This window comes from Myotis yumanensis, unplaced genomic scaffold (assembly GCF_028538775.1).
Source record: "Myotis yumanensis isolate MYYU_CA2020_CCGP unplaced genomic scaffold, mMyoYum1.0.hap1 SCAF_1, whole genome shotgun sequence".
NCBI classification, from domain to species: Eukaryota; Metazoa; Chordata; class Mammalia; order Chiroptera; family Vespertilionidae; genus Myotis; species Myotis yumanensis.
Genome location: NW_027223752.1, coordinates 198113894 through 198127292, shown reverse-complemented (window position 1 = coordinate 198127292; position 13399 = coordinate 198113894). Strand labels below are relative to the sequence as shown.

The following is a 13399-nucleotide window of genomic DNA, read 5'->3' as shown; positions in this document are numbered from 1 at the left end:
TCTCAGCAAAATTCACTGAGCTTAATCTAGACAATCCATCAGAAAAAGATTCTTGTGTAATTTCAAACTCTGTCCTCCTTCCCTTATACCTCTCCTTCTAATGTATCTTTGTTCATTGAAAATAAGTAGGCCAACCCAAATGTAACCTCAACTTTATCAACACAGAAATAACTCTGGGAATTATTTACTATTTTTATGTCCTACTTTATTCAGAAAAATAATATAAATCTTATAAGAATATAGTAAAATAAGTTATATTAGGCATAGTGGAGAAAAATAAAAGGAGAAAAAACAAAGTCAAGAATGAGATTAATTTAGCAAAAAAATTATACCATAAAAACCCTACTATCCTATCTAGAGGTGGTCTTAACCTTTCTAATACTAGAGAGTAAGTCTGGCTAGTTACATACAAACCGGGCCATGTAGACTAATTACTCAGAAGAAATATTTTTATTGCACTGCAATAAGATAGAACTTTCTTAATAGAATGCTCATAACCAGTAGTATGTGGTAAGTGTTGAATAATGGCTTCCTGGAAAAAAATATGTATGAATATATGTATATAAATTTATTATAAATATTACTTACATAAAGAATGCATAGCACAGTTAAAATACATAATACTCTTTATTCTAATTTTCAAATAAAGCAGTTGATTCTCATAAAATGTTTTTGTTAATTTTTCTGAATGCATATCAGAATTGCAATTCAATCCTGATATAACAAATGGAGTTGTTTTCTAATATGCTGTTTTCCTGATAAATTTATTGTCATTAAATATGATATCTGACATTAATGTTGGCTAATATTTTTGTTTACATTAATAAATAAGAGGAAAGTAAGACAATTATGTATGTCAGAACTTCACCTACTTTTCAATGACATGAGCCACCTCTTTGTTGAATAACAGTTTTAGAATTATAGAATAATATTTTGTCAATTCTTTGTTCAAAATAAAGTTTCAGACACAACAAACTTTAAAGTTTCATTTGCATTATTAACATTTTCTTCTTCACTTTCTTACGTCTAGACCAGACCAGAAATCTATAGCCTTTGAGCCAAATCTAGCCTGTGGCCCAATTTTGTACATTCTATGAGCTAAGAATGTTTTTACAGTTATAAAGTGTTATAAAAAATTTTTTCCAACAGAGACTTTTTGTGGTCCACAAAACCCAAAACATTTACTACCTGGCCTTTGAAGAAAAAAATTGCTGGCCTCTGGGTCAATTAATAAAATAATAAATCAAGCCCTAATTTGTAAGGTTTGCCAATTTCCATGGTGTACTAGTAAATACTCCCACCATGGCTGATTTTAACCTATCATGTGACCTCACTGAATGTGGAGGTGGGAAGAAAGGCTAGGTAGCACACCATTATATAATGTGTTTAACACACAGAAATGAAGATGTAAATAACTTTAAGAGCATAGAGAATATTATGTGGTAATCAGAAAATGATTAATTTTGAATTTTCATTACCCTCTTTGAAAGTTAATTTATTTACTTATATGTTTATATAATTTAACTTTTAATAATGACTGGGTTTAACAACCAGCTAGCAAAATTCCTGAAAATGTAACAAATGAGCTTTTGCAAACCCGTATAAGCCAGCACCAGCACACCACCGCACAATACATTTCCACATGCCCTCTGAGTTGGGCAGGGGTGACACAATGAAAACCAGAGTATCATGCAAAGTATAAATCAGTTGAAAGGAAGATATTATTTGCTTTCCTTCCTACTAAAATTACTGTGTGTCACCCATGAAATAATTTAATGAGATTTCCCTTTATCTTTGCAGTATGTTGACAAGCTAGACATAATAGACCTCACATGCCTTAATGAGCAGAATTCAACTGATAAAAATTGTGCAAAATTCACCCTTGTTTTGCCAAAAGAAGAAGTGCAACTGAAGGTGAGTGAGGAGATGCAATTATTCTGAAACAAGATGTGGTTATAAATAGCATTCACCTCTTCACAGCCTAGTGGCTGAGGTAAAGAGGGGTTATGAGAGAGCCAACTCCTATACTTTAATATTTCTTGCCTTTTGCCAAGAACTACAGTTTTCTAAATAAGAACTTAAAAGGGCATGTTCACTTGTTTAGTATACAAGCACATTGAAACCAAATACTCTGTCCTGTGACAAAGTCAGAGATCCCACCTGGTGTTTATAAAAGTTCTCCTTGAATTGATATTCAAGAACTTGGTATTTACCAAGTTCCCAGATGATCCTGAGACATGTCCAACATATTACATGTTTGGAACTACTGAATTAGACAAACCCATATTTCACAAATTGAGGGACATTCTGCAAGACAATTGGCCTATACTCTTAAAAACCACCAGTGTGAGAAAAGCCAAAGAAAGACTGGACACCTGTTCCAATTACAGAAACTATAGAGTCATGATAACTAAGTGCAATGTGTGATCTAGATTGGATCCTGAATTAGAAAAGAAGAAAACAAACAAGTAAGCACACAAAAACCAAAAGCTATAAAGAACATTATTGAGACAATTAGAAAAAATTGAAAAAGAACTGTATCTTGCATATACACAATTTGTAAAATATGGTATTAATATCTATTAATTAAAACTCTAAACTCCACACTGGCAGAAATTGGTACAAAGTGAGCCAATTACAGTCAACCAACAACTACAGTAAAAACAAAGCAAACAACTTGCAATAGAGTAAGATGCAATTGGAGCTGACCTTAAAAGCACTGGTCATTAAGCTTTAGTGTGCTACAAATCACTTGTACTTAGGAACTCCAAGCCCCACCCAATAAACCTGGGTCTCAGAATCTACATTTTAAGCAAGCTCCCTCCGCAGATGATTCTGATGTGGTGGTTAAGAGTATAGGCAGGACTGGAGCCTAGGTTGAATTCTGGTTGTTTTATTCATTAGTTGTGTGATTGTAGATAAGTTACTTAAGTTCTTTGTGCCTTGGTTTCTACACCTGGTAGTAAGTCTGCTCAAATGTAACCCTCTTACTGAAATCTACCTGGACTACTTCATTAAAATGGCAACACTTTCCCCCTCCATGACATTCTCAATCTCTTTTACCTTGATTTTATCTTCCCATTTATTTCCTTCTGACACCATAAAATTTACTATTATGTTTATTATTAAATGTACCCTGCTACACCGTAAACCAGTACTAGAATAGTGCCTAGCACTAAAAGGCACTCAATAGACACCTGTTAAATAATTAAATCTGTAAAAAAAAATGATAGTACCTTTTGTGGAGTTGCCATGAAGATTAAATCAGATAATGCATGTGAATAGAATAGTAGCTGCTACTTATAAGCACTTACTAAGTGTTGGTCATATCTGTACTTTTTAGAGCTAACAATTGTAAATTTCTAAGGACTAACTACATTGGTTGCCCCAAATTTAAAGCCAGTCATTGTTAAATACCAATTGGGAGATTAACCATAAATTGACATACTGCAGAAGTAAGTGTGCTAACATTTAAATTTTTTGAGTTAAGTAAATTGGTATACTTTTACTTGTTTACTAATCAAAAGATATGTACTCTGTCTTCTGATGAAAGAAAACAATATTGAAATATTTCATAACAAATACACTTTAGTAGTTCTACACAAAAAGAAAAATGAGTTGTTTATTCCATTCAACTGATTCTAAGAGGTTTAAAATTACAATTGACTTTTTAAAACAATGTGCTTCAATAGAAGACTATGCATTTTTGTTGATCTTGCTGATTTTTGATGGCATACATATTTTGATTTTTTTCAAACAATCATGAAATTGGGAAGTTATTTGAAATTAATTAAAGTATTAACACTCATAGTCATGCATAAAGACTTCTTTGTCTTTATCTTTAGACGGAGAACACAGAGAGTGGGGAAGAATGGAGAGGCTTCATTCTTACAATAACAGAGGTAGGAAAGACATCACTTTTGATTAATTCATTCATTCAGCAAATATTTACTGAATATTTACTATGAACCATGCAGAGTAAAAGGGGTTGGAGATATAGAAATTGAAAAAGATAGATATAACCCTTCAGACTTACTTGTGAAATTTCTATCTTTATGGGGTGGATGGAGACGGAGAAATAAAGTAAGTAAACAAGCAAGATAGTTTAAAGTTGTGATTATTTCTATGGCAGTGTGCTAGCTAGCAAACAACAAGTGGTCAGGGAGATCTCCTTTTTGCTAATATCCTTTTGACACAGTGGTCCTTGAATATTCTGATATTTTAGCTTGCATAGCATCCTCTAAAATACTTTCCAAATCTATACTTACACATTTAACACATATTTACAAAATGCTAAATGAGATGGATTTTATGAATAACATAGACAATATAACATGGAGGGACCATCAAAACAAAACCCACTTTGAAATGTTTGTTTAGTGACTCTTAAGAAAAAGGGATGTTGATCCGTTAGACTCTGTGGCATCTTATCTGAGATCAGTACTGGTAGTAAGATCTGCTGCTTATGGTGTACAGTTGTAGCAAGATAACTACCAACTATGTTAAGTAAAACCACTGCAGCAATTGTCTTAGAAACATGAGGTACTTTGATAATCAGCCCCCAAAAGAGCACCTTATTCTCTAACGCTTTTAATGGATGAGAAAATTTTCTGTTTATTAGAGGAAGTTAAATACAGACTCTATCCAAAGCTAGTTCCTCAGTAAAGACTCTGCAGTCACATGAAATAAGCACTGCACTTTACTGATAGGCGATGGATGTTGGGTCTTTATCTTAGCCAATAACATGTAAAAGTTAGAGGCTCAACTACCATGTAGGTAAGTCATAGGCGATTAAAAGTAGTCCAGTTTAAGAAGTGAAAGACATGTTGACTTGGCAGGAGGGAGAAACTCTTCGGGGAACTGCATTCTTTTCCTTTCCTTGTGCAAAGGCAGCATTTTGGCTGTGGCATTTCTTACACTGGGGAATAAGTATCCCAATGATATCTGCCTAGGTGTCAAGGAGTACACTAAAACCACTGGAAAAACTTCGGGGTGCATCTTTCTGGTACACTAATACTTCATGTTTTGGCCCCCCAATTTTTTTTCTCCTTGAGGAAAGGCTGCATTCTTTTTAAATTAAAATGAATAGGTACATTACAGAATATAAAATTTAAGTCAATTTCCAAAAGAAGACAAGGTACCTTAAATTTTATGCTTGATAAATGTCATTTTTTGCACAATGAACCCAGGTCACTCTGTGCTATTATTAGGAGAAGTTTTGTAGACATTTGAGAAACATAAACTATAGTTGAAAGAGTTGAGATATTGTGTTTGAATGAAAGAAAATGGAGTTTGAGTCTTGGTTTTACAACTTACTAGCTATGTGACCCAGGACTAGTTATTTAATCTTTCTGAGCCTTTCTTTCCCTTCCTTCCTTCCTTCCTTCCTTCCTTCCTTCCTTCCTTCCTTCCTTCCTTCCTTCCTTCCTTCCTTTCTTTCTTTCTTTCTTTCTTTCTTTCTTTCTTTCTTTCTTTCTTTCTTTCTTTCTCTTTCTCTCTCTCTCTCTCTCTTCCTTCCTTCCTCCCTCCCTCCCTCCCTCCCTTCCTCCCTCTCTCTCTCTCTCTCTTCCTTCCTTCCTCTCTCTCTCTCTCTCTCTCTCTCTCTCTCTTTCTTTCTCTCTCTCTCTCTCTCTCTTTCTTCTTTCTTTCTTTCTTCCTTCCTTCCTTCCTTCCTTCCTTCCTTCCTTCCTTCCTTCCTTCCTTTCTTTTCTTTTCTTTTCTTTTCTTTTCTTTTCTTTTCTTTCTTTCTTTCTTTCTTTCTTTCTTTCTTTCTTTCTTTCTTTCTTTCTTTCTTTCTTTCTTTCTTCTTTCTTTTCTTTCTTTCTTTCTTTCTTTCTTTCTTTCTTTCTTTCTTTCTTTCTTTCTCTTTCTCTCTCTCTCTCTCTCTCTTCCTTCCTTCCTCTCTCTCTCTCTCTCTCTCTCTCTCTCTCTCTCTCTCTCTCTTCCTTCCTTCCTCCCTCCCTCCCTCTCTTTCTTTCTTTCTTTCTTTCTTTCTTTCTTTCTTTCTTTCTTTCTTTCTTTCTTTCTTTCTTTCTCTCTCTCTCTCTTTCTTCTTCCTTCCTTCCTTCCTTCCTTTCTTTCTTTCTTTCTTTCTTTCTTTCTTTCTTTCTTTCTTTCTTTCTTTTTTTGTAAAGTAAGATTTTATCTTGTAGCATTGTTGTGAGGATTTTCAATAACACATTGCTTGGGACATAATAGGTAATAAATAAGGAGCAGCTGTTTCATTAATTTTTCTTTATTCTATTATTTTTTCTGGATTGGTATATAAGAAAATAGCCCTACTGATTATTAGTTAGCTTAATTAACCAGATGAATATTCTTGAAACATTTGGATTGTGTACCCTAAAAAATTTTTATTGTGTACTATAAAAATTATAGTAAATTTTTATTTTGAATTTCATATATATGTACATACATCTCTAGAAAAGGTTAAAAAGCAGTAGTAAGTAGAGCAGTAACATAATTGTAATATGTGAATAAAACTATGAAATATACACACAAGCATACCAAAATATAGACCTCCGCTTGCTGATTCTCAGTCATCTAATGAACAGTGCCATCTCAACCCCGTGTTACCATATGGTTGGTGGTGATAGTTCTAGGTTACCTGTGGGAGAGCTATGCACTTTGCAGGTGCTCTGGGACTTCCCAGGCAGTGAGAAATAGTACACTCAGAATGAAAACATGAGATCTGTTGTTATGTGAATTAGCCTGTAGTACTTTGCTTTGGGGTCTGACCAAAAGGGACATTTCCTGGAAGAACACTGGACACTAAGCAGGTTTTAGATGGTTTAGCAGCGGTTCTCAACCTGTAGGTCGCGACCCCTTTGGCGGTCGAACGACCCTTTCACAGGGGTTGCCTAAGACCATCCTGCATATCAGATATTTACATCACAATTCATAACAGTAGCAACATTACAGTTATGAAGTAGCAACGAAAATAATTTTATGGTTGGGTCACAACATGAGGAACTGTACTTAAAGGGCCAGAAGGTTGAGAACCACTGGTTTAGAGGCTGTTTTAGGACACCTGCCTTACATCAAGATTGTCTATTCTTGATTCTACCCACCCATCTCTGTCAGGTAACTGAAGCTCCTTAGGACCAGAACAGGCTCATCTTGGCTAAAAATCAGTTAGTTATTTTGCTTTCTTTCTTGTTTGTTTACTGTTTTAATTGGTTTCAGCTGTCAGTTCCCCAACATGTGTCACTCCTTCCTGGACAAGTAATTAGACTGCACGAAGTCTTAGAGAAAGAAAAGAAAAGGAGGATTGAGACAGAGCGGCTGCCAAGTACATCTCCGGAAGAAGAGAGGGAACCAATAGAGGATTATGTGGATGTACTGAACCCTATGCCAGCGTAAGGGCACCATTAACTCCAGTTTATTTATTAGATTGTTAATGCTAATTTCTATTTGTTAAGGAGAGTTAGTCAATGACCTCATTAAACCAGGGACAATAAGCTGTCTTGTGGATAAACAGCATATTTCTGAATGCATGCCACATTTCCTCTTCTGTGTCATGATCAACAAAATGCAAAATGCAGATTTGAACCATCTCTCTTACCACACAGGAAATCCCCTTCCACCCACACTTTCAGACTAAACAGATATTCTTTCCAAAGTTTAAACCTAAATAAAAACTGCTTTGAGGAAGGAAGGAAGCAATATTTTTTCACTATGCAACTCTCTGATTGACTGATCTTCTACCAGAAAATTACACCAATGAATTAAAAAAACACACACTATATATATATATATATATATATAGACACACACAACAGTGTGGCGATAGACAGAGGGGAAGGGGGGAAGTAGGTGGAGGTAGGCAAAAGGGGATAAATTGGGATGGAAAGAGACTTTGCTTTGGGCGATGGGCACACAATGCAACATGTAGATGATGTTTCATTGAGTTGTACACTTGAAACCTAAATGATTTTGTGAACCAATGTACCTCTAATAAAATCAATTAAAAAATAAGTAAATATTCTATGCAACTGTTCAATCATTGGGTAGTCATTGCGCTGTACTTTGAAGGCCCTGTGTAAAGTGGGTAAGGTGTTGTTGGAAAAATGAAGAGACATGGAACACGCTGAATTTGCAACATCCCATCTCTATTGTTTACCATTACATTGTTAAAGAGTGTGACTAAGATTGTAAACCCCTTCCTCTGGAATCTTGGTCAAGTTCTCACCAGTGAAATTTGCCCTGGTACCACCTTTGACATCAAGTTCTGATTCGTGTTCTTTTGTACTATAATCACTTAAACCTGCCCACTGTAACGTTTAGCTGAAACCAATGACTCATAGACTGATAGGTTAAAAGTCACAGAGTGCTTCTTTTTCTTTTATGCTCAATAAAACAATATATGATTTTACAGATAAATAAAAAGACTAAAATCATTGCTCCCCAATTCAAAGATATTTGCTGTTAACGTTTTGGTATATTGCATATCCTTCCAGATATTTTTCTGTGACTACATATTTCATTGATTACAATATACTAGTATACTATAAAAATGAGAGGTGCTTTCTTAAAGATTTTACACATAAAAACACCACCAATGTTATAAGAAATCCATATTTTACCAAATGGAGTGAGTTAAGATGTACTCTTAAATATGAGTTATTTTAAAAGAAAGGCGAACTACAGAAGCATGTATAGAGATGTTTTGTATCTCTGGAAAGAAACCACTAACAAATATTATTTATCCAATCCAATAGCCTATTATTATAAACTGAGGATGGAGATACATTGTTAATTTTTATCTTAGGTTTTCAAATGGTAATAGTGATAATATACTGATCAGTAGATAATTTTTCAGGTCCCCTTTGGTGAGAGAACGAGGTTTTGGAGGGATGAGGGGAGGAGGGCTATAAGCATACACATATTTATAGTGGAACAGGCTTGTAATAATAATTATAATCATATCAATGCAGTTATAACAATAAAGCTGGGGATTTTAAGAAAAGTTAATAAATGCAGTTCTAAATTACTTCAGAAGCATTTTTTTTCAAGTCATGATCTTTATCCATTTTAAAAAGTCTGTTTTTATCTCACCTCTGTAGATGTTTCTATGCCGTGTCTCGGAAAGAAGCAACTGAGATGCTTGAGAAGAATCCTTCATTGGGAAATATGATCCTGAGGCCTGGTAGTGACAGCAGAAACTTCTCCATCACTATCCGGCAGGAGATAGAGTATGTTTAAAAAAACATATGGAATTATTAAAAGCATGATATCACTTTAGAAAGCAGAGTCATAAAGTTCAGATCAGCATCCTCTATGTGTTTTGTTGGGGCTAAGAATATAACCATAAAAATAGGGAGGGGATGAAACACGTATAAGCAATACTAAAGACTGAGCCAAGGCTAATATTAGCAGTAGGGAAGAATGAGCAAATTACTTTGGTCCTGGATATAGTTCATCCATTCATTCATGCATGCATTCATTTCAGCAAGTATTTACTGAGCAATTACTATGGACCAAATAATATTCTAGGAACTGAGGATGCAGCAGTGAGCAAAACAACATCCCTAGTTTAAGGAAGTTTACATACTTGAAGGAAACACAGACTATAAATAAATACGTAACCAAAAATGTCATACATAAGGTAATAAGGCCTATGAAAGTAAAATAAAGCAGGATGAGGGAAATGGGAATCTCAGAGGTAACAATTATGTGCACATTTTGGTAGCACATACACTAAAATTGGCATGACACAGAGAAGATTAAAGATTAGCATGGCCCCTGCATAGTGTTTCATATTTTAAAAAAAGAGAAAATTTTCTAGTTGCTGTTGCTTTAATATAGAGTGCTTAGGAAAGGCCTATTTCATTAGCTGGCATTTAAACAGAGACCAGAAGGAAGTGAGGGAACAAACCTCCGTGTCTGGGACAAGAGCATTCCAGGCAGCAGGTGCTTATGTCCAGAGGCAGGAGAGGCTTATTTTGTTCGAGAAACAGAAAAGGCCTTGGTGATTGCAGTGGAGTGAGCTAGGAGAAAGTGGTGGGAGATGAGATTCCAGAGGTGGGGTAGGGACTGATGTGCAAACCCTACAGGTCATCGTGGGGACAAGGGTTTTACTCTGAATGACATGAGAGGCCACTGGAGTGTGATGAGTAAAGAAGTGACTATGAAAAGGACCATAGGAGCCTCTTGTCAAGGCTAATAATTTCTTTCTGGTGAAACGGTTTATGCTTGATAAAGTAAGTAACATTTACATGCACAAGTTGATTTTTCTGTGTAATTAGGGTGGTTGGATCTTTTAAGGTTCACTTCAGCTCTCAGTCTATGAAAATTTGTATTGCAATAGGATCTCTAGTTTAGTTAACATTTTCACTACTGATAATATAATCTACATAGAAAGGTTTTTGTCCCATATGAAAATATTCAGTAAGTGATTCTTATTCACAAAAAAGCATAAACAGAACTTTGTTTTTTGAATTTGTTATTTTTTTCCCTGAGGGTATTATTCTATTACATTTTTAAGCTAGAATATATCAATGAATCTATCTACCACAAATATCAATAATTCTAAAGAGATTAAATATGAAGACATTGACAATGAAGAAAGGCAGTAAAAAGAAAACAATCACAGGAAAAAATTAAACTTATGAAATTATGGCTGCATGGCTAGTATGAGCCATGGTCTAATCAGCTTTATTCACTTGCCAATTACTCTGTATACACTAGCCATGTACATTGAATAGTGGTAAGAATGTTAGATGGTAAATCTGGTTCTGTGTGTGAAGTAAAAGAAAATGTGTGTCATGTGCGCATGTGCACGCACGCATTCACATGTGTGTTTTCCACAATAAATATCTGTCAATTTTATCTTTTGGGTTTATCATTTTTTAAAATTATAGACTAACATTCGGAATGAATGAGCTTCAATGAATATAGTTCAGTTATAATTTATCATTTAATTGACTATCTTGATGCAAATCCAACATAAATAAAAATTATGAATGGCCATCAAATATCAGTGAACTTAAGACTCCTGGATTTTCTGTTTAGTATATCCTGATTAAGGAGATTATCCTTTTCCAGGGTTTAGGAAATTGAGTATCACATAAAATATAGAATGTTTTTAACTGTTTACTTCCACTTTAAAAATATGAAATATAAAAAACTAAATTAAAATTTATCTTGCAGATTTTAAAAAAAGAAACCATCTAACTGCTTGGAAAGTAAACTAGATCACACAAGAGAATGATGAACTGTTTCCTTCATATTACTTTCTTGTTGAATTGGCTGTTTGATTGATTTGCATGTGAACCTTATGTTACTATTCTGCATGAAACAAAATCCTGAGACCTAACAGCTCTTTAAAGAATGTGTATAGTAGCTGGATATCTTGTAAGGTAGTCTAAATTAGCTTAACTTTAGCACTGTACTTTCTGTACAAGTGAGCTATAAAAAAATAAAGTTTTTTCTGCTGTAAATGTGGTTTTGGACGAAATGCAAGTAGTTTCTATATTTAGGATATGAACTTAATGTCACAACTTATATGTATTTTTGTATTATATTTAAACTCGTAAGAGTCAAGCAAAGGAGTTCATTTCAAAGTTATCTATTTCTAATTTTACTATACTCACTTCCAGTTTGAATTCATATAGTTCATACTTTTGTACAGCTGATGGTCATAAGAATATAATATTTCATAAAACTAATCACCCCCTCACCCAAAAAGTTCATATTTAGAAAGCAAGGAGTAAACTAGAATGCTTAAACTAGAGCATTCTAATACTGTAGTCAGTATAAGCTTATTTAGACTTTGAGACATAGTTTATAACATGAAAAACATGAAAATGGTTAACATGTTTTAGCTGTTACTGTACAATTTTCCTTATGAGTCATAAGGAAATCCAACCAATCCAACCAAGAAAATAATATATATGACTCATATATATATATATATATATATATATGTATATATATATTTATAGTTATATGTCTTCTCTAATATTTTAGAATGCCCAGATTTAATATCTTCTATTTAACAGATTACTTAATTTTAAAGGATAGCTATTGTGGAAAGTAGTATAATTGACTACAGAGCTTCATGTGAAGACTTGGCAGAAATCTAGACTATTAGGAAGCACCTGTGTTACCCACAAAACTAATTCATTCTCTTACAGGTTGTAGGAGAAATGGTCAGCTATGAAGTTTAGATGAGTGTGTCTGGTTAAACACTAGCTAAAAAGGACAAGTTGGTTTACAAAATATCATGAAAGTAAAAATTATCTCCATCTGTTCACATATCAGCTGTGGGAGGGAAGACTGTAGTTCACAGGAAGAAGCAAAAGTCATTCAATGTCAAATTATCAGGTGACTCCTCTCTTGATGCAAAATATCATCCACCTTTATCCAGCTCAATGGTGTGTGAATTCATAAGACATACAGCTATTCGTAAAACAAACTTCATGGTTTGGTTTGGTTTTCTAAAAATAGTTATGACTATGTGGCAAGCTAGCAGTATACTAGTATACACTTTGGAAAGCCATTGACCAAGAAAACAGTAGCAAATAGTTACTCAAAATTCATTCCTTTGCAAAAATTGAGGTCAAAAGCTGAGAACAGGTATTTATAACCATATGTAAGGCCACACATTCTTTTTTAAAGACAGGTTACTTCCTTTTTGAGGTCATACACATGAAACTTCAATATAGCAAATTTATCAATCTCATTTTGTCCCGCTTTCTTTATTCCTTTGGAAAAACAAAATGTGAAAGAAAAACAAAGGTCTAAAATAAGAGTCAAAGCCTAAGTGACTTGAATGGAATTTTTTTCTACCATTCTGCTTCAGAACTTAGTCCTGTTAGTCAGAAGTTCCAAGAGACCCTGTTAACCTTTGCTACTTTTCCTTTCACAGCTTTGCCATGAATGACGATAATGATGATATGATGGTTATTACTAACACAATCACTGTCCCCACTTATAGGGTACCATTTATGGGTGCATGTTGAGTGCTTGACAAACATTTTCTTCAGGCACAATAAAGACAGAGACAGACAGTATTTTCCATGTTTAACAAATGAAGAGGCTGAGACTTAAAAAAATTACTAACTTAAAGGACTTTTCAAACATAATTCATAACACAGCCTTAAGTGCGAAGGCATTACCATCTCCATTTTATAGATGAAGAAATGAAGGCTCAGAGAGCTTACAAAACACCAGAGTGTGAACCTAGATCTTCCTAGTTATAAAGGCCATGCCCTTCAAGCTTTCTATCAATCTTCCAAGTTATGATAATCACTTATTACATAGGAATACAGGAATTCTAAATGGATTTGGTGCGAGTTTTCATATGTAACTGTATGATGATAAGGTTGATTTTCATGGTAGGGATAAAGATAAAGCCAGAGCCAACCATCCCAACAGAGGGTACTTGTAAGACCTC

At 34.3% G+C, this 13399-nt stretch overlaps 1 protein-coding gene and 1 non-coding gene across 5 annotated transcripts in view; both read left to right on the top strand.

Annotated features, from left to right (window-relative positions):
• Positions 1–13399, top strand: part of STAP1 (signal transducing adaptor family member 1) — a 45121-nt gene that overhangs the window by 17209 nt on the left and 14513 nt on the right. For 3 of the 4 annotated variants that reach the window (XM_070395714.1, XM_070395705.1, XM_070395685.1), the window contains 4 exons: positions 1801–1914; positions 3846–3902; positions 7186–7358; positions 9066–9194. In XM_070395714.1, the coding sequence (XP_070251815.1) occupies positions 1801–1914; positions 3846–3902; positions 7186–7358; positions 9066–9194 (473 nt within the window). The remainder of the gene's footprint in view (positions 1–1800; positions 1915–3845; positions 3903–7185; positions 7359–9065; positions 9195–13399) is intronic. The other variant, XM_070395696.1, reaches the window with a different exon arrangement.
• On the top strand, positions 9676–9786 carry LOC139000450 (U6 spliceosomal RNA). Its single transcript, XR_011469626.1, has one exon. It is a non-coding gene; the product is annotated as a U6 spliceosomal RNA (small nuclear RNA).